Genomic DNA, 22023 nt, shown 5'->3' on the forward strand with positions numbered 1-22023 from the left:
CTGTGCTGACGGTGATACTTTTATAGCAGACATTGAGATACAAATTTTGACCTCTCTTAAAAAAGCATGTGTTTAACATGCTGCTGTCTTTTTAGAGCATACTTTCTTCTGCCATTTGTCAATCTTTGTCTACAAAGTATCACCTTAAAATTGGCTTTTCACCCAGCATTTTGCTCAAGTGTATGAGGAAAATGCTGCCAACCATAAATGACTTCATTGGTTTACTTGATGTTTATACATACTAGGTAGTACGTTTTTCAGCTATATAGCTACTTCATCTAATTTGTATATGAATCAAGGCAACTAGGGAACCAGTTGTCGTAAGTAAGTGACTCTGCAGAGAACATAGTTAATAGAGGTGAATGCTTTAAAGGCTTCCATGTTTGGCACAAGTTGAACTTGTTCATGAAGCATTCATTATGTAAGTCTTTGTAAGTGAAAATGGAAATAGTACTTTAATAACCTACTTAGTAGCTTATATGTGTATATTAGTAGCTTGTGTATGCATTAGTTTCAAACCAGCTAACGATGTTTATACTGGAAGTTTCTGTTCTTGTTTTCTACCAGTGAACAAGACAAAAGCCTTTGTCATCTTGATCAGTCACCTGGATCATTCAGACCATCTGTGGTAGCCATCTATCACTGAATCATGTTGGTTAGGCATATAATCCAAAACATTATGCAGGGTAAAGGTCACAGGATTTCTGGAACTTTTACTTTTTGTATACAGAAGTGTACAGGTTTTTGTGTACAGAAGTGCTTTTCAGATCCCAAAAGCCTGAATTTTACAGGTATTTGTAAATAGGAAGTTTAATGCATTCCCCCTCCTCCCTCTTGACGTTTTAACAAAGCAGAAGTTAATAAAACAGCTGAAATGGTTTGTTGGAATTGTGAAAAAGAGCTGGGAGAAGACTAACGACAGCTCCATAGTTTTCCCTGTCTGTCTTCCCGCTCCCTCACTATTTCAATGAGCTGTAAAAATTAATTTTAACTCATAGAAGTTTTTGATTAGGGAAAAATAATGTAGAAGAAAAAATGATAGGCTTTTAAAATAGAAGTTGCTACAATATGAATCATCTAGCGTGTGTACTTTTACAGTATTTTGCAAATATTAACTAATTAATCCCAATGGACTTTCTCTGAGGAACAAAGGGAGACAGCACAGACGTAATCCTTTCTTCATGCATTAAAAAGAAAACAGAGAAAGTTTAAGTGATTTACCCAAGGTCATACAGCAAGTCTTTTGCAAGGTTAGCTATAGAATTACTAGCTGCACGCCATGGATTAAATCCTAATTTACATTGCCTTTTCCTTTTTTCTTTAAAAGGCACATCTAAATATTTTGGATGATTTTTGGTCTGTCTGATGTGTAATGAAGGTGTAAGTAGAGAGGAGAGGCATATCCTCAATCTAAATTTAAAAAAATGCCCCAATTTTGCAATACTGTAAAGCTTTCTTGATAAGGGAATTGCACACTACTGAGATTATCTTTAAGATATGTATATAAGTAGCTGTGATAGATGGTATTCTGCTGAACTCAGAAGTTAATTGAAGCAGTCTCAAAAACCCCTAACCTTTCTATTAGGCTTTTATGTGAATTGGTTTAGATGCTGCAGTACAGGACCTAATGTTGGTAAGATTCATTAGAAGGAGTTAAAGATGTGGAATGGAAAGCAGGCTGTGAGATGCTCTTGTGGAAGAAAGGTCAAACTTCACATTTTATTGGAAGATCTAAGTGAAAGAAATAACAAGCACTTTCTAGTGACTATGAAAAGGTACATATACTTTACCAGCTTACCTTATCTTATCTTGAATTTTAAATAGGTCTGGGAATTCTGCAAAGTCCTGCAGTGGATAATTTTTACTCTTGTCAGGTATTGGCAGTTACAGACATTCTGCAGTGGATTGTGATGAAGTGATACAGAGTGTGAGAACAGGCATTTCTTGTCATCTTTCTTTTCACCTGAATCTGGGAATATATAGTTTGGAATATTGAAACAATAGATACTTCTGAAGGACATTAACTATATTTTGAGAAATTAACATGACATCTGTTTAAGCACTTTATCTTTGCAAGCTAGGAAAACTGAGGATACTTAAGAACAATATGCTTATATGCCTATTTGATAGGGTAGTTGCTATACCTTCAACAACCAAATTTTCTCATGTTTTTTGAATCACAATAATTACATAGCAATTCCAGAGGGCTTTTTAGATTTTAAGTCCAAACCCTGCAAAATAAAATGTAAATAATGGAGTTTTTCAGATGTGATTTTTGAAAATGCTTCACTAAAGCAGTATTATGATTTGCAAGTGAACAACAGTTCTTTGAAATACGAAAGATACGAGATGCCCGAGTTATTCAAAACTATCTGTTACTACCTTCCATTCCAGAAATACTGCATTCCTCACTTATGTACAGTTGACACATTTGGAGATTTTAATAAGGTTTCCTTGAAAAAATGAGCTAATATTTTGTAACTGAATAAGACGTTGTTCTTGTGCACAGGTGTGGCTATGAATGGTTACCCCTACTCATCATAAGGTGGTCCAACCTTTGGAGTGATTAGGCAGCAAGCTCAGCTGCTGATACATAAGATGTACAGTTGCCTTGTAATAGTTGCAGTCCTGTCTTGTCTTCTCTTTGAAGCACTCTTTATTTTTGGAATATGTATTGTAGATTAGAAGGTAGTGTCTTGCTTTTTATTTTTAACTACTTGTATGGTATGATTCAGGTCTCTTTCTTTAGAGCATTGTATAATATCTGGCAGAACTAAATGTGCATGGCAATCTGACATGGATCATCTAACCACAAAGCCAGAGTGGTGCCAGCAGGTGCAGCAGAAATATATAATGACTGCATAAGGACTGGATTTCTTTAAAATGCGTGTCACTTTTTTTAAGGAGGAGGGAGGCACAACAAAAGTGCAGTAAGTTTGAGCACAGGCTTGTGATCAGATGAGTGGTGGTGGCACAAAGAGAAAAGACCTTTGTGTGTTGAAGAGTGAGGGCCTGAGTGCTGGATCTCTCTGTAAACCTTTTCATGATACTCCTGACATTTTGTGCCCCAAAGGTAGTCGGTTTTCAGTTTGGGCTTTTTGCAGCTTTATTAGTTGGCTCAATAAAAATTATGTATTGGTTATTCTAAACTTTGCCTTGTATGCTGTTAGAGACTATAGAAGAATTTGAAGGAGGTGTCTTTACAACAGAATAAAATTATTGGTCTGGTATCAGGCCTTGCTTTATCTCATTTCTACTTCTTCATATTGGTTTTTTTTTTTTTCCTACAGCTCACTATCACTGGCATTCCTTCACCAGCAAACCTTTGCACTTTCCTGGTTTTCCTTCAAGCTAGTTATATTTCTATCTAATCTTACTGTGCAGGACTACATGGAGCCACAGAAGAGGTGGGAAATGGGTATATAAAAGCAATATGGGAACAGAGATGCAGGGAAAGTAATGTCAGTAGGCAGGGAGGTAAACCACTAGAAAACAGCAGTTAAAGCTGGTAATGGAGCTTTGATTTGCACAGAGTGATCCATAATGCTTCCAAGTAGTAACCCTCACTTGGGAAATATGTCACCTTAGCCAATTTAGTATTGGTTATTTTTAGACTTCCTTACTGCATACAAAGTAGTTGATGAGCAGAGGCAGCACTATTTAGAAATGACTGTAAACCTGGCATTGACAACAGTCTTTCATCTTAACAATTGCATAGAACTGTGTTAATATCTCACATTAATTACAGTCTAATTTCAGGGTAGCCTCCAGATGAATTTTCAGTTTAACTGCATCATATTGTGTCATCTTTTATTAAAATCAGTGCATCCCAAAAGAGAAAGATGACAAATGCTGAAATTTTAAAGCTCATCTGAAATCTTTATTTTGAATACAAACTAATTAGCAGACTTCCCTGAATGGCAGATTTGGGCAGGAAACATTTTATTATTGCAGAAGAAAACAGTTTAATCTGTGCTTTCTGTGCTGAGTTTAATGCAGCCTTAACTGTGGCATTGTGGTTTGTGCCTACTTAATGTAATTTCTGCTAATGCATACAATTAGTAAACTAGTTTGATCAAACTGAGGGGCATAAGATAAATATACCTGTAAAACTCCAAAATCAAGGAGATTGAAGACTCGTTCTTCTCCAATTAAAATGTGTTCTGACACATAGTTTCTTTGGTGCTTCCTTTTATTTCCTGAAATACAAGAAATAAAAATACTGATCTTGGGACCTAAGTGAAAATAGTTTGTATGCAGATTTCTTGACTTAGGAAATCTTACCTAAAACCTGAGGTTAATTTAATGACAAAGATGCTAAATCCACATTTGGAAATAGAAATTATTCTTAAAAAAACCCCATAACTACAGAAATCTGATTTTTAGTGGTTTTGCATCCTGAATCCTGCAGCCATCACTTGAAAGACTCTAGCTTTACTTCCCTTGTGTGCCTTATGACTTCTCTTCCTGTGTTCCTAGTTTCCTGTCATTTCGTTTGCCTTATTTTTCCTCTTTCCCCTATTTTCCCTCCCATTCCATTTAATTGCAGGCTGGAAAAGAGCCAGCAAAGTGCTATAGCTAGTTTTGAAATATGTCATTGCATGCAGGCAGATAACTAGAAGGCAGGCTAACCAGGACAAATAATTGTTGTCATCGCTGTACCACTTTTCCTTAATGGAGGGGCTAAGATGGAGATGGGTTTTTCTCTCTGTTCATTAATTTTTGTGCAACTTACAGGAACTTAATGCTGTTGATTTCTTACTCAAATTTGGTTGAAAATGGTGAAGAGTGTCAGAAGTTGTTGGTGTGCTCCTGAACAAAAACCAGACACATGAACAGCAAGATCACACAAGCTTGATTTCCTTAGAAAACTCATCTAAACCCCTGTTTCTAATTATGTGAAGATAGATTTCATATAGTGAGTGTCATTAATCAAAGAATTTCATGGAAAACATGTTATTAGGTTACATATATAAAATACATTGCAAATGTATATATTAACAATCTAACTTCTTTATTTTAGCCCAAACTTATTGTAACAGCAAGTTTTGGAGTAGAACCGAAAAGGAAAGTGGAATACATATCCCTCCTAGAAGGAGCACTGGCAAGGGTACAGAGCAAACCTGATAAAGTTCTCATTTACAAGCGACCTAATTTGGTGGGTGTACAGCTGTTGTGCCTTTATGTTAATCTGTATGTAATGCACGTGCCTTTTCTCTTTTACAAGTAAAATTTTTGGTGTATCTGTTTGTAGTTTGTTTTTTAATTTTATGGGGGAACTTTATATTCATAAGGTTTAAATAGTAAATAGAACTAATGCAGCAGAGAGATTACTGTACAGAAATTGAATAGTACCATACAGAAAATTCAACAGTTCATGTTTTTTGACCCACTTCTATTTATTCCATCTGTTTTTCTTTTGACACTTTTCTATTTTTCAATGGGCAGGGCCACGTTCCTCTTGCCCCAGGTCGCGATCTTGACTGGGAAGAAGAGCTTGCAAAAGCACAGTGTTATAAATGTGTCCCCGTGCCCGCAGACCATCCACTTTATATTCTGTATACATCTGGAACAACAGGCTTGCCCAAGGTAAAGGACTATCTGTAGTCTAAGTGTCTGTGACCAACCTACTTGCAGTTCCACTTGAGAAAGTATTTAATTAAAAAGGTTGAAAATGTTTGCCAGTGCTCAGTGCTATAAATGATAAGCATTACTAGAAATGGTTTAATCTCATTTATTCACATTTCACTACCTTAAAGTCAGTGTCTAGGAATAAATCACGTTTGTTTATTTAAATAGTAATAATATAAACTGTTTTTACTTCAAAATGTTTGTATAGTATTAACTTTTGAGGACAGCAGAATGTCTTTTATCCATTAATGTCTTCTGTGTTTTAACGGAGATAAGCGTAGTATATTCACTTAATCATAGAATCATAGAATTGTTTAGCTTGGAAAAGACCTTTAAGATCATCCAGTCCAACCATTAACCTAACATTACCAAGTCCACCACTAAACCAGTTAAGGGTAGAGTAGCAATTTCATGTTTCCTGGCTTGGTGGCTGACAAGATTAGTTAATGTATCACTTGTGTGATAGCCTTTATTGCTGAATAGTCTTTGCTTATTCATTATTTACGTATTAGCTAATCTTCCCATAGATAAAATGTAATGAATGACATTACAGATTAAATGGAAGTAAGCATGTTCTGAAGGCTTGTGTTACTGAACAGTTCTGAGAACATAATTCCCATGAAAATGAAAGTTTAGATTGAGTAAGTAAAAACTGACATATAATCACAGAATCGTTTATGTTGGAAAAGACCTTTAAGATCAAATCCAACTGTTAACCTAGCACTGCCAAGTCCACCACTAAACCATGTCCCTAAGCACGACATCTACACGTCTTTTAAATACCTCCAGGGATGGTTACTCAACCACTTCCCCGGGCAGCCTGTTCCAATACTTGACAACCTTTTCAGTGAAGAAATTTTTCCTAAAATCCAATCTAAACCTCCCCTGGTGCAACTTGAGGCCATTTCCTCTTGTCCTATCACTTGTTACTTGGGAGAAGAGACCGACACCCACCTCACTACAACCTCCTTTCAGGTCATTGTAGAGAGCGATAAGGTCTCCACTGAGCCTTCTTTTCTCCAGGCTAAACAACCCCAGTTGTTCCCTCAGCCGCTCCTCATAAGGCCTGTGCTCCAGACCCTTCACCAGCTTTGTTGCCCGTCTCTGAACACGCTCCAGCACCTCAATGCCTTTCTTGTATTGAGGGGCCCAAAACTGGACACAGTATTCCAGGTGTGGCCTCACCAGCGCCGAGTACAGGGGCACAATCACCTCCCTGCTCCTGCTGGCCACACTATTCCTGATACAAGCCAGGATGCTGTTGGTCTTCTTGGCCACCTGGGCACACTGCTGGCTCATGTTCAGCTGGCTGTCGACCAACACCCCCAGGTCCTTTTCCGCCAGGCAGCTTTCCAGCCACTCCTCCCCAAGCCTGTAGCATTGCATGGGGTTGTTGTGACCCAAGTGCAGGACCTGGCACCTGGCCTTGTTAAACCTCATACAGTTGGCCTCAGCCCACATTGGGCGTTCTTTGAAAATGTTTGCTTTCAAATGTCAAGTAGTCTTAATGATCTATTTTTAAAAGATCTTATTTTAAAAGCAAACTCTTGAGTGTTTGCTTGGTACTTACAATTCTCTTTTAAAGCGTAGAAGACAAGCTGAGTATAATTTTCTGGTGGTGGTTTTACCACCACAAATTCAGAGACGGTATCACACGTCCCTGGATATGGCAGTGCTTAGACTATTACTGGAAAATTATTTAATAAAGTGGCCTATAAAGTTCAGAATCTATGGAGAGGTAAGGGAAAACAAACATTAGTTTTGCTGAGAAAAATGTTTTCTGCTCTTGCCTTGAACATGGGCACTTTAAAGCAACATGTATCTTGAATCATTTAATTATATTGTCAAAAGGTCCAAGATAAGATCCTTTGTTAGAACAGCTATTTTCCTTGACTGTTAGTTTCAAAATATAGTACCTCAGAGACAAAAGTTCTCAGAATTTTACTTCACTGTCTTGGCTCTCCAGAGAAAAATACAGACACCCTGAATGAATCACCCTTATAAGAGGGAGAGTGTCAACTAGCACTAGCTACAATGAGTAACTTAATGAATGAAATAACTTTTTTATTCATTTATGGAACTTGCTTTTAAATGGTCATGGAAGTAAAATTACTCAGTTATGAGTAATTAATAAAACTTTTGTTAATCTCAGAGGAGGGTCTAAGTTAGAAGCTGAGACTAACAAAGGCAATCTACTTTCTGAAATTTGTGAGGTGTTAATTAACCATTCTCTGCTATGGCAGTCTCCATTTTAATGAGTTAATATGTTTCTACAGTCCCTCCTTTCTTGGACAAAGCCTGAAAGTGCCTGTTTCATTCTATTAACCACATAAAGAGAATGTACCGTGCCTAGCACAGACGGGTAGTTGCATTGTAATGTCTGCACTGTAGACATTTGGTCAGATGAATCTCACCTGAATTTTAGTTCAGGACATCAGGACATAGTTTATTTAATTATTTCTTCTAGAAACAGTGTACTATCAGATGATGAAATGTGTATTAAGCATACAAATATTACAAAATATTTCAAAATTTTTCTTATTGACAGTGTTCCAGAGCTGGTTTTTGGCTTACCAAGGTGCATGGTGCTATTGATACTCTCTTGTTCTAATTTTCAAATCCCTCTTTAAGAGTAAGACTGGGATGTTCTTCATTTTGCATTTGTATGTATACTTCAGGCTAGATATTAAAGCTTTCAAAAATAGACATCTGGTTTAAGCCAATTTTCTGACATCTTTAAAAAGAGTCAGTGCAGAAAGAGGGGTACATTTCAGGGAGTAATTCACCCCAGTTATTTTAGGCATTGCTACTCCACAGGTGCTCTTCTTTTCCAGTGATGATAGACTAGACAATGAGTTTGAAACATGCATAGGATTTAGAAGGCCACAGTTTAAGTGAGGTAAATACTCAATCTCTTATTTTTTGTCAGCATATGTTGACTAAATATTTGTATATCTGATTTTAATGAGAGAGTTCTAGTCTTTGTTAGTTATATTCTGAAAACTCTTGTCATCTAGGGCTTGGGTTGGGGTTTTTTGTTTGTTTTATTGTATGTTTGTTCGTTTTTTTGTTTTCCAAAATTCCTTCTTCGCTGGGAATTCTAGCACAAGCATGTGCTTGTTGGAATGGATCCTTTTATTAAGTGAGGAATATTGGAATTAAACAACTTTATTACTGCTAAAAAACTCAAAATTTCATTGAAGACAGGAATATCATTGCATCCTTCAAATTATCTTAAATGATCTTAAATAGTTGAATTTTCTCATTTAGGGTGTTGTCAGACCAACAGGTGGCTATGCAGTTATGCTGAACTGGACAATGTCAGCTGTATACGGACTCAAACCTGGTGAGGTAATTCTGTTTAAAAGTCATGTAAATTTTTTTGAACTCCTCGTAAAAACTCCCCACTATATTTATATTTTTTATTTCATTTTAGGTGTGGTGGGCGGCTTCTGATTTAGGCTGGGTTGTTGGTCATTCCTACATTTGCTATGGACCTCTCCTCCATGGGAATACTACAGTTTTGTATGAGGTATGATCCATTCTAAAAAGCCGGCCTTTGAAAAGGCAGCATCTCCTCCTGTTGATGATCCTGATGATCCTGTTTATGCCTTTCCATTCTTCATGCCATGTATATTTAAACTGTGTGTATATCTTCAGTGTTTATACTCTTCCGTCTATTATAGTAATTCATAAGAAGAACTTACTTCACTATCCTTCAAACTTGTCTACTTCATCTGTGCGACTGGTGATGGTCAGTGGGGCACGGAACTCCAAAACAGCAGACCTGAAAAAGGCAGATGGTGGAGTGTACCTGTGTGTCTGAGCCTTCAGCCACAGGCCATTAGACTACCTTTATTATGGATCTAAGAGAGGATGTTGTGTTTTGCGTGTCTGGAGATGACAAATTCTTACTGGATCTGAGTGCGAGGCAATTGGGAGCTCTATGGTTGGAGACAGAACTCTTAAGAAGACTTGTATCTTCTTTCCTTCCCCTACCACTCAAGGCACCTAGAGCCAAGACTCAGATGACGTTCAGGGCTTGGTCCTTCTCCTTGGGGAATGAAGCTTAGTGGGGTGGAGAGGAGACTAGTCCAATTAGAGTGGCCTGCTGCATCCGAACTTTGGTGCTCAAAAAGCAATCATACTGCCTTACGTTGTTATTTTTTCAGAAGTTGTTGTTGATTCTCTAATCACCAGGCAAGAAGATACAGTGTGGCTTGAACCATCTTATTTATTCTTCAGGGACTGAATCCAGTATCCATCAGCAATAGTGAAAGATGTTTTATGTAAAAGCACTGACATTGTTAGCTCTTGAGCATGCTGAGACTTGGTTGCCTGCATTCACCTTACATTAGGAATTCTGGATATATCCCAGCTTCTCCAATACTATGCAGAGTGAAGCCCACCTAGTAATTGTTCTGTCTTTTTCAGCAGTCCTAGAGGCAGAAGTTGTTTTAGCTCTGCCATTGTGGCATGCTGATCACCTCTGTTGATTTGTAGTGGTAATTAGAAACATGTGAACCATTAAAGGAAATCTAATGGTAACTCATGACAGAGCATACAAGAACTGCAAAAGTATAGTGAATGTACTGATGCTGAGGGCATGAAAAAGCACATGAAATAAGCTTTGATAACATTGTGAATATAGCAGTTGTTAGAGCACCACCTGTACCCAGTGTTTGTGGAGCAGGGAAGTCAGCATGACATGGTGGAAACATACTGGTTTACAGACCATTTCAAGTCTGGAAGTTCTGCATAAGGAAATGTGTATTATGATTAAACTTCCTCCATCTTCCTGCTAATGCACCATACAAGTGAAGATGACCATACTAGAACAGAAATGGATTGTTACTGTTTTCAGGAACAAGCATTATCACAACAATCCTTTGGTGTTTGCACAACCAGTTAAGTTGGTATTGGTTGAGATATGCTTCACTGTTATGAACTTATACACTGCTGTTGGTGGGTAGCTGGTACTGGGATTGTGCCTGAATTTTGAGTAAATATGTTTCTGAATCCTGGGGATACTGAAGAAGCATGAACAGTTGTAGTAAGGTGAGGTTGCCTCCAAAATTGTTCGGATGCCGCTGCATCAAACACTACAAAACCGACTGGTGTTTCCTGCATCCTGTTTTGAAAATTAGAAGTACACTTTACTGCTCAAAGTTCACTTCATAAACTTGTAAGCGGGATTCTCACAAGGAGAAGACACCTCTTGAAGCAAGTCAAGAATCTTCAAGTCCAGGAAAGCAATGGTTATTAGGTGTGTCTACATGATATTTCAAATGACAGCAGTTGTGCAGTTCTGAAATAAGTCCTCTGATTGTCCTTGCTAATTGATTTGGTTCACAGAGTGGGTTTAGACACATGAATGACATCTTTACAGAGAAAGCTAAGACAGAAGCTTTGCCACTAGGTATGAAAGGGTAGGATCCAATGAGTGGGACTGCACTGCTGTGAAGTTCTCTGGAGCAAATGAAAAGTACATCTGCCAACAGAAAGCTTTAAAACTGTCAAAAGCTCTCACCTTATTCTGAGGTACTTCTTGTGCTATGCAAAAGGACAAAATGCTATGTGCCTTTTCATATTTTCTAATGCCCGCCAGATGTCTGCTTGTTCTGACTTTCATCTGCTCCTTTATTTCTTCAAAGCTTTGGCTTCTATCGTCTTCACCAGCCCTATTTCTTTTGCTGTTCCTTGTTTATGAACAACATCTTTCTTATAACATGATTAAAATTATTTCTCCTTTCCTACTGCTACATCTTGCAGTAGTGACAACTGTTGCTTTGGCCTCCCAGAATATTGAGCTAGGGGCAACCTGGAGATTGACAACGTGTGCTCTAAAAGGCCCAAAAGTTTCTGCAGCAGATGCACCACCCTGTCGCTAATGTCAAGCCTGCTGCCAAGTGGGAGAGGACTGACAAGTGGTGCTGCATACATTTCAAGCAGATGAAGACCATATTATTGATGAGGTGGGACAGCCATGCTTCAGAGGTGGCACAGTGCGTGTGCCCCTACCACAGAGACCTTAAACAGATTGTTGGGGAGGGGAGAGCACTCCACCAAGCCCACTGCTTATTCACAGACATTCAGGGACATCAACAGATGTCCAAGGACATCCGTACCCTTGGTCCCAGGATCAGCAGTCCCAGGACACAGTCTATGGAAAAACATGGCAATGGTGCTGCACACATCTACATGCCTGCAACCTCCAGAGGACCCCTGTGAAACAACAAGCAGGAACATCCCCTGGGCCCACTCTCTGCCATGGCAGCCAATGGGAACTGTAAACCGGTGTTCCGGATGCTTGGCTGAGTAAGTGTGCGTACTCCTTTCCTGCACATGTATTGAGTGTGAGCCTGTGTTTAGGAGGGTTCTGGTAGAATTGGGGCACCAATCGCAGAGCTGTGGAAAGGTGGTCTAAGTCTCTGGATTGACTGTGAGAGTTGCTACACCTTGAGCGATGATTCTCCAGGGGCCATGAGCTGTGAGAGAATTTCTGTGGGGCAACAAGCTCTGTCAGAGACCACTTGTCCTGTCCCAGGGGTAGGACACCGTTGGATTAACCAGGTTTGCCCAAAACAATGAATCGAATGCAGCAAGGGAGTGTGTGAGGCACACAGGTATGGAGGAGAGGAAAACCGAGGACAGAGAGAAGTATTGGGAATCAGTTCCTTTTTAATCATTGCATGACATTTGCCAGATTGAAAGACATGGATGTGCAGTGGTATTCCTCCCATCCCACTCCACGCACTCAGGAATGGTCAGTGGATTAGTGACTGTCTTCAGTGAAGGAGCAGACAAAGTTCTGACACAAGTGCATTGCTGGATGCCACACCTATGACAAAGAGAGCAGAGAACTGAGCATACGCGTACTGCAGAATCTGTGCTCAGGTTTTCAGTCTGCAGGACGGTCTCAAAGATGTCCTCACAGATAGTTCAGACTGAAAGTGATACCCTGAATTTGGAAGGTATCGGAAACACTTGCACAGTGTCTGTTGCACGTAGCCCAGTGTCTTTCAGATGACCAAACGTAGATTGCGGTCCCATTATGCATTCAGTAAAAGCACAATTAAATTAGGCTTGTGCTGCACCGTTGTCAGAGTGTACTTTATGGTGTGGGGCACAGGGGTATGCAGTATCTCTCATGATGGCATTGAGGACATCATGAATGATCCTGTCCCTTCTTGGCAAGGAGGCACTGGCATATGTTTTGGTTCTGTGGCCAGAGATATGGAATATAGAGCCTATAGAAATTTTATGGTGGAGCCTAGTGGTGATGTTTGAACTGGCACGCTACTGTCATCTTCATGAAACAGATGAAAGGGACAGCATGATACTTCCGAGAAGAGAAGTCACTTCAGTCAAGGGAGCAAAGATCTGTAGGATAGCATTCCATCAGAAAACTCTGAGCTGCCTTTTTTTGTCCAGTGAACAAGGCTAAGTCTAGTCTAAAATAAGCCTCAGATAACATCTAATGGAAGAGGTAAAGAGCATTGGCATTAAATTGTTTGATCTACTAATCTGCTCTAATTCACCTCGTTACTTGCTATGTAAACAAAGTCTGTGGCACCATATGTGCTTGCATTCATGTTTTGTGTTATTATTTCACATGGTACTAAGTTTATTTTTACCAGTGTGTGTAGTAGGAAGAAGATTGATAATCTTTCATAGAACAGCAGACTGTGCCTAGGTGACACCTGTGTATGTTGCTTTGTACAAAATCCTGTTGTTTATAATTTTTGTAACAGAAAAATGTAAAATAAGAAACAAAATGTAATGTTTAAAAGTAAAACAAATCTTGAGGTCTTAAAAATGTGTTTTTGGAATGTGTTCTTGTCTTTGTGGTTAACTTTTAACCTTGTGGTTAACTTTTAAAAGTGTTAACCTTTTATTCTGTTCATGGAGAGATTGTGGTAGTGTGTTAAGTTGTTCTATGAAATAGAAAATGAGCTTTTGTTAGGATGTTTTTTCTTCCACCTCATTTTGTGATCTGTAGGAGCTGAGGCAAATTACTTTGTTTTTTAGCTTCTAGGCATTAGATTGATTTTTTTCAATCTCTCAGAAAATCAGGTTTGCAAAAGAAGTATTTTTTATTAAATATTAAAGTATACAAAGTGATGACAACAAGCACAAGGTTTTTTTTCCCATAAATGGCTAAGACAGAGAAGCTCACATGCTTTAATGCTCCCAGCCAATGACTGCAGCAGCTGGAGAAAACCTAAATGATTATTCTTAATTTGAATCTCAGTGTACCTTCTGTCCAGATAAAGTTTACTGACTTGCTTGCTTTCAGTGTTCAGCATGAAAGCTTGCAATGAATGCGTTACTGAAATACATGATGCAGAGAATATCTACAGTGCAACTATGGCAATAAAAATCAGCCATTAGCTGAGTATTGCTTATGCTTAGCTCTTTTTTTGAAGAGTCTCCGATGTGCTTATCTGGTGGAATTCACTTGCTTCTGTGAATTTACAAACTAGCTCACTGTGGAACTTCTGAAAACTTTTGAGTCAATGACAAGTGTCACCTTGCTGATTGCAGGAGTGATGCTTGGTTCTTAGTGCACATACAAGTTCTGAAGGACATTAGGAAGCAAGGTTATTTCTAGGACATTGCAAATTAAAAGTAATGACGTAGTTTTAAAAAAAAGGAGGAAGGTGTTTGTTTAAAAGCAATAGTGCAAAATCCTAGGAAAAGAAAAAAAGTCAGAATTCAGGAGGAACAGGTAAGTGAGAGAATATGTTAAACTCATGAGGTAGACTCTTTTGCAGAAAGGATTCCTTAGTAACTAAATATATCTTTATGTGGAAAAGGGAGTACAGTAAATTTACCACAGTTTGTATGTTCAAATGCATACATTTGTGTAGATGGATAAAAATGTCCAGAAGAACTAACACTATATACCTGTGTACTTGAACTTGCAAATAACTCCAGATGCAGTGGTGGATTCCTGATATTTTGTAGTACATGTGTACATACTGTAGAGCTGTCCTATACCTTTTGCTCATCCCAGAGGTCATGCTTGTCAGATTCTTCCTGTGTGATGTTTGTTTATGTAGGGCAAGCATGGATACATCTGTGAGAACTCCTAAAGGTTCACTAAATAATTTGGGGATTGATTTTAGTATCTTGAGTTAAGTCATGTAGGCTCTCAGTTAAGTACTTATGAAAGAAAGAGATCACGGCAATGTTCTTTCTATTGCGTATAAAAAGGTCATTTTTCCTGTGAAGAAAAGAAACAGTCTGGACAGTCTTTTCTGCATTATTGTGGTGGCAGACAAGACCATTGTGAACAAGAGAAGCAAGCTTTGGCTTTGAAAAACTAACTGAAGTATGCATGGCTTTGCATACTGAGGTATTCAGTGTGCATTTTTCACCTGCCTTTTCCTGAGGTGGAAGGGTGAGGAAGAACATTCTGTGTGCTGAACTTAAATCCCACAAGACTCCATTTGTCCGTCTCCTGTCAGGTAGTAACAATCTTTGCTGTTACATCCTTATAGTATGTAGAGACCCTGTGAAATCTTTGGAAGTTCAGTATCCTTAAGCAAAAAAACCTGTTACTTCTTTTGACCTTGTTTTGTTGTCTGGAAATGAAGGCTTAAAAGGATGTGTGGACATCACTGTGAGCTATATTTAAGTAAGTACTAATATGCTATCCTTCAGTCTTGAATACTTTCCCAGCAACCTAAATTATTTGTATAGGTAATCAGATTTAATAAGTATGTTCAAGATTTGTGAAGGAGAAACATAGTCTAGGAAAAGAATATCTATTCTTTGCTGATCTTATAGTTCATGACATTTTTTGTGTTAGATACTGTGGATCAATACTTGAGGTTAATTTTCTGGTATATGGTCTCCACACAAGCTAGAAATCTTTGCTTTCTTTGCTTGGATTTACTATTGCTTGGATTTACTCACACAGAATAGATCTTCTGGGCAAAGTTAAGAGATAGACAAGCACAGCACAGCCTTCTCAGGTCAACTGTTGTGCCGATCACTGACTCTGCAATATATAATAGTCCTCTAGTTAGGATCACTGCTGGTTTTGCAGTACATGAAATAGGAAGCTGTCAACTGTTTTGACTAAAGACTTTGTAGACTGAATTCATATTTGTATGTGTAGGAGTGTGAGAAATCTCAGCATATGCTGCTAAAAGCTTGTCCGTGCAGTGTCAGTGTGTGTCATACATGTGCATTTGCATATGCAGATGGCTGTTCTTAAAGGTAAGCCTACATGCCATGTAAGTATACCTATCAGATACTAATCTCTTTTTCCCCTTCATGTGCATGACCATTTCTTATATTTCTAAGTGTATTTAATCATCCACAGTTCTCAGTTGGTTTATTCAACTGTTCTATCCACTAGTCAAAAAGTATTGCTTTGATTTTTTTTTTTTAATTTTAGAATCCTACTTCATGAATAATAAGATCTTCTTTTAAGTTCCTTTGCTTTTTAATGAAGAAATTTTGGAGGCAGTGAACACATAACATATCTATTCGGAGTGTATCAACACGAAATGTGTGACTTCAGCTGGAATTTGGAGAAGAAAGAAATTGAGCTCTTCTCTAGGCTGATTTTTATAACTTGCACAATTTACCTAATATTGGATACTTTTCAAACCCCACTTCCATCTTCATTTCATCTCCAGATGCTCAATATAGTTCTGGTATGCAATTTTGGGGGCTTCAGTAGCTTCAGGATCTCTACAAATAATTAAACAGAGAACTCTAGTTATAAATGACTTTAGAAAAATAGAAATGAAATAGTAAAAAAAAAAGAAAGAAATAGTTTTTATTCCTTTTCAAGTTTAATTCTGTTACAAAAGTGTTCCATTTTCTAGTTTGTCTGGAAAAACCCCAGGGATTTCTCACCAAATTCATAGAATTTTAAGGCTGGGGACCACTGTGGTTGACGTCTCTGATATTCTGAATTAAAAGGAGCAAAAACTTCACCTGGTAGCAGAAATGCACGTTTATAGAATCAAATATCTTATTAGCTTGAGTATTAAATTACTGTAGTCTAATTAATGTTTAAACACCTAATAGATGTTAATTAGATTCTTCATGCCAAAGGGATTAACTCATCACCACCACACTAGTTAAGTAGAAGAGGAAACAGTGAACAGTTTTATGTAGCTATTTTTGACCGCTGATACGCTGGGCCACATTAAAATTGTTGCATGAATTTGGCAGAAGAGAATCACTAAAATAAATACTGCAGTGAAGAGGTTTTCATTCTAGCAGATGTAGAGTAAGACAAGAAGGAACAGGGAGGAAAGTGATGAGTTTCGTTAGCAGTTTCTTTTACATTGTCATCTTACAGTGAAGTTTTATCTCTGTGTGAATGCGTGGAAATCAAGATGGTTATTGTCATTATAAAGGCACCTCTGAATTTGAAATGTGTTGATTTTGGAAAATAAAGAGAGTAAAAATCCTATTTCTTTAACAGTGAGTATTAAAGAAAAATCAGAATTAATATCTGGTTGACCTACATGTCTGCTTTGTGATTTTTGCTCTTGGTGAGAATATTATTAAACGGTAATAGTACATTTCCCATTTTTCTTTATCTGAGATGCCACCAATCAAGTCTTCAGACAGTGTTCTTGTCATCTGTGTTGTTTTTTTTGAGGATTAAAAATGGGAAGGAAGGCTTCTGTACACCGAGGAGGAAAAATAATGTTTACAAAGAGGAATAGTGTATAATTTTTCCTCTGCTCAGAAGACTGTCTTAACAGTAAATATTCATAAATTTGTAGTCAAAGTTTTTCCTAAATGATTGCCTAATGATGGTGTGCTGGTTTCAGCTGGGATAGAGTTAATTTTCTTCCTAGTAGCAGGCATAGTGCTGTGTTTTGGATTTAGTAGGAGAAGAATGTTGATAACACACTGATGGTTTAGTTGTTGCTGAGTACTGCTTATGCTAGTCAAGGACTTTTCAGCTTCCCATGCTCTGCCAGGTGCACAAGAAACTGGGAGGGGGCACAGCCAGGATAGTTGATCCAAACTGACCAAAGGGCTATTCCATACCATATGACGTCATGCTCAGTGTAGAAACTGGGGGGGGTTGGCCGGGGAGCAGCGATCACTGCTCGGGAACTGTCTGGGTATCGGTCGGCGGGTGGTGAGCAATTGCATTGTGCATCACTTGCTTTGTATATTATTATTACTCCTATTATTATTATATTGTTATAATTATTATTTTACTTTATTTTATTTCAATTATTAAACTGTTCTTATCTCAACCCAGGAGTGTTTCTCACTCTTACTCCTCCGATTCTCTCCCTCATCCCATCGGGGTAGGGGGAGTGAGCGAGCGGCTGCGTGGTACTGAGTTGCTGGCTGGGGCTAAACCATGACGGATGGGTTTTAGGTTAGGGAGTATCAGTATGCTGTTTAGGTACGGGGAAAGAATACCTCATCCCCTTTGCCTAGGGACAACCACTATTGAATATAAACTGTGCTGACTTCATACCCTTGCTTTCTGAAGTGATTTGTTTATTTTTAAATTATTAGGTAGGTGACAACTTGTCATTTTAACAATTGCTATGGAAACTACGTGCTTTCAGTTTTTACTTCCTGTAACACCGTTGTCAGGAATATGAAAACAGTAATGAATTCCTTTGAATACAGCAAGGTTGGGTTTGGTGGTTTGGTGTTTTTTTTTTTAATAATCTGTTCTGGATTGTTTTTCTCCAAGGCGTATCAAACTTGAGCTATAAATTAGCTACTTGAAGTCTTACAGCCCACTCTGGGTTGCTCTTGCTAATGGGATCACAAGCTGTAAGCAACAGGGCAGCATGAAGAGAAAGTCTAGCTACTACCTGTGATGCTGCGGTATCAGGAAAAAGGCAGCATTGTAATCCCAGTGCTTGGGATTTTGAATTGGAGCTAGGGTAAGGAAGAGGATGCCCACACTTGCCAAGGAGCCATGCATTAAGGACTTCATTTGAGAGGCCTAGGACAGAGAAGGAGCTTTTGTCCCACGCATAGCTGTAGCAAGACATTGCTGTGCACATAGAGCCTTCCTCACAATGCTCACTGGGGTCCTTCCAGTCCCTGCTGTTGCAACAAATCCACAGGGTACACAACAGCAACAGGTTTAAAATTACTCTCATTTGGCACAGCTGGTAGCAACTTAGGGGCATCCAGCCTTTCTACAGTTCTTGTAAGCCCTTATAATCAGCTTACAAAGAAAGCACTGCCTCTGGAGTTTGCCAGTTCTGTGATCTTTCTGCCATCATCCATACTGACTCTATTTGTGGAGCAAATTCAGTAGGATGTATCATCTCAAGTGCTTAGTGGAGGTTTGGCAGCAGGGCCAGCAGCAGAAGGATGAATGCCTCTGTGAACATTTCCTTTTGAATCCTGATGTGTCAGGATTTTGTGTGTGCTTTGGTGTAAGCAGGTTTTAGTGGCAATGAGTTCCATGTATAATATTTACGATGCAGAGAGAATTTCCTCCTCGTAATTTTGAATTTATCTTTAATTGAATAGCCACTTGTTGTTAGGAGTCAGACAGAAACGGCATTGCTGAGCTGTTATTGATGCATTGTTGATTATTTTATTATAGCTCCTCTTATATGTCTTTTTCCTCAAGTAATCCATCCCGGTGGCTTCTAACTTTCTCCATAGGAGAGCATTTCTATCCCCTTGATCATTCTTGCTGCCTGACTGTGAATCTTCTTTCATAATGATGTATTATCCATCAACACATTCTGCCTGAGGATGTCTGCTCAGCTGGGAGACATCTGATAAATTACATGCTAAATCTAGGAACTTCCAGTAAGATGTTCCTATCTGTCTGTCTCAGAGTCTCTTGGTAGGTTATTAAAAGAAAGTCCTTTCTACTTGAATCCTCCTAGCTGATAGAAGAAGTGTCTGTTTCTACTTTTCCTTTTTAAATTAGGTGAGGCAGATCACTCTCTGCCTGCCTTGTTCTTGCTTACCATGCGCTTAGTTCCTGCCAACCACAGATATTATTGCCAGTAACTTTTAAAATAAATTTTCATCTCCACTATTGATGCAAATACTGAATAGCAACAGGTCTTGAACTGATCCCTGCAGAAATCCAGTGGAAGCATCTCATTTGCTCATAGTCCCCAATTGACTCAGCAATCTGTCAGCATATTCTGAATTTAATTACCCTGTGCTTTATTGTTTATATTGCTAACTTTTTAAAAAGCATAACTGCATGTAGTAATAAGCCTCTCATGGCATCTTGCAGTACTTCTTAAAATTTTTGTATAATAAATGAGAACTCTCTTTGGCAATTTTATTTATAGTTTTTTGGGCTCTGAAATTAATTTGTGCTGTCTCAGATTTGTTTTGCTTATGTCAGTTTTTGTTTACGCATTTGTTATACTGAACAGCTGCCAAGGCACCGGGGAAGTTTTTCTGCAGAATCAGTAAGAATATTTTACAGCTGGGACAGATTTTTTTTTTTTCCTAAATGAATATTTTAAGTGTCACCTCATTCTTTGGGTATTATTTCCTATTGACTGTCAGGGGAGTGTTCTGTTCCTTTCCTTACACAGTTTGTATTTTGTTTTTCTCCTAGATCTGAGAATGGTACTTCTCCAAAACAAAGCTGTTGTAACTTACCTGTGACATATAAATATCAACCTGTCAGAGCCCTGCATGCCTACCCACACACTCTTGAAGGTTTAGCCGCTTGTGTTGAAGATGCTCTAAGGCTCAGGCTCAAGCTTGCTGGAGGTGCGAGGCGCAGGCACGGCTGTGACATAGCTCAGGCAGGGACCAAGGGTGAGGGCCTGAGTGTAAATCACCTCCCGAACAAGGAGAGGCTCCTTTTGGCTCCTCACAACTCTGCAGTTTTCCCAGTGGTCTGATCCAAGGCTACACAGCTGCACCATGGCAAACCTGGCCTTGAGCACCAGCAGCCGAGCCCCTAGGAGGGAGTGAGTGTGCTCAGGGCCAAACACAGCCCTTTAATAGGCTCTGGACATTTCCATTTGGTTAAAAATAACAGCCTACATTATTACTGGCAGACTAACCAATTTCAGATTGCTCCACAGTTAGGTTTGTTGCTGTCCAAGATGATTACAAATGGTGCTAGTTCAGGTACATAATTAATTAATCAGAAGTTTATGGAAGTTTTTCAGTCTGGAACCATTGGTTTAAGTGTGTGTTAGAGATGTGGGCTTGAACTCCTAACCAGATGGTTGCAGATCTGCAGGTATAGTGAACATTACAGGGAGAAGACATGAGTGTGAATAAATAGGTTCATGAACAAATATGATGAACACTTGAATGAATACATGAAAGTTGCAATGAAGTAGTGTGGAAGGAGGATGCTTAAAGGCAGTCTGGTGAAAGATTTTTCTTTGGGAACTCTGCATTCTATCACAGATAAAAGGACATAACTCGCTTTTTCGGCAAGCAAATAGCATTCTTTTGCATTTCTTTTTGGTAATTTAGGATAGGCTATTAGCAAAAAGAGTTTTGGCATTAGTGATACTCCTCCCTGCTATGTTGGCTGGGGACTGTTTCTTTTGTTTATCTTCTCTCCATTTGCTTCTCACTGCCTCTCCATCCTTCAAAAAACAGGCTTTTCAGTTGTGCATTCTGTTTTGTCTTGGGTTTTTTTCCTTTTACAGTGATCCCCTGCTGCAGCACTCCTCTCAGCAGCAGTGTCTCACCGTAGGGCTGCAAAGCCAATGGTACATATCCGACCTCAGGCGTCCTGCCTTCTTTAGATCTGCCAAATGGTTCATTGGTGCTCTTGCCAGTGTTCAGGCACAGCTGGATGCAGAGCAAGCGTGGGGAAGACTGCAGTGGGGAGGGCAGGTGGGAGAGAGGGAAAGGAATGAATACCTATGAGCCTGCATCACAGCCAGCGGGCTGCTTTTTATGTTGGGACAGGGCAACTAGCTTGCTTAGTGTGTGTTTTCATGAAGACGTTTACTGTGTTACTAGTGCCTCATTATCAGAATAAAAATAGTGGATTTAGTAAATTCTTCAAGGTATTCAAATGCCTGTGTTCGTTTTGCATCTTGGTAAGATGGAAAGTATTAATTAGAGTTTCATATGCTGTTTTTTTTAACACAGGGCCTATTAATCTATCGATTCCAAATTTGCAATTTACACAAGTATGGTGAAGGTATGAATTTGTCTTGTGACTGGCAAACTACTGGAAAGATGGTGACATTTCAGTAGTGAAACTTTCTCTGTGTTTGTGGCTTCTTGCATAAAGCATTGACAAAGCTGTGTTTGCAGTATGAAAAGTGTATGTCTCTCTTAACTTACGGGCTATGTCAAAGTTCATCTTCCAAGTGTGGCCTTTCTAGTGAAAAGGTTATGGCAATACCTGTAGAGCTAAAGGTCGTTCTACATTAACATCATGTTTTCATAATTTCAGAATAGGTA

At 38.8% G+C, this 22023-nt stretch overlaps 1 protein-coding gene across 1 annotated transcript in view; it reads left to right on the forward strand.

Annotated features, from left to right (window-relative positions):
* ACSS3 (acyl-CoA synthetase short chain family member 3) overlaps positions 1–22023 on the forward strand; it is a 97859-nt gene that overhangs the window by 18823 nt on the left and 57013 nt on the right. Inside the window, exons 4-7 of the mRNA XM_075725971.1 lie at positions 5024–5158; positions 5449–5589; positions 8902–8982; positions 9068–9163. Coding sequence (XP_075582086.1) covers positions 5024–5158; positions 5449–5589; positions 8902–8982; positions 9068–9163 — 453 coding nt within the window. The remainder of the gene's footprint in view (positions 1–5023; positions 5159–5448; positions 5590–8901; positions 8983–9067; positions 9164–22023) is intronic.

The sequence above is a fragment of the Pelecanus crispus genome, chromosome 1 (assembly GCF_030463565.1).
Source record: "Pelecanus crispus isolate bPelCri1 chromosome 1, bPelCri1.pri, whole genome shotgun sequence".
Lineage (NCBI taxonomy): Eukaryota > Metazoa > Chordata > Aves > Pelecaniformes > Pelecanidae > Pelecanus > Pelecanus crispus.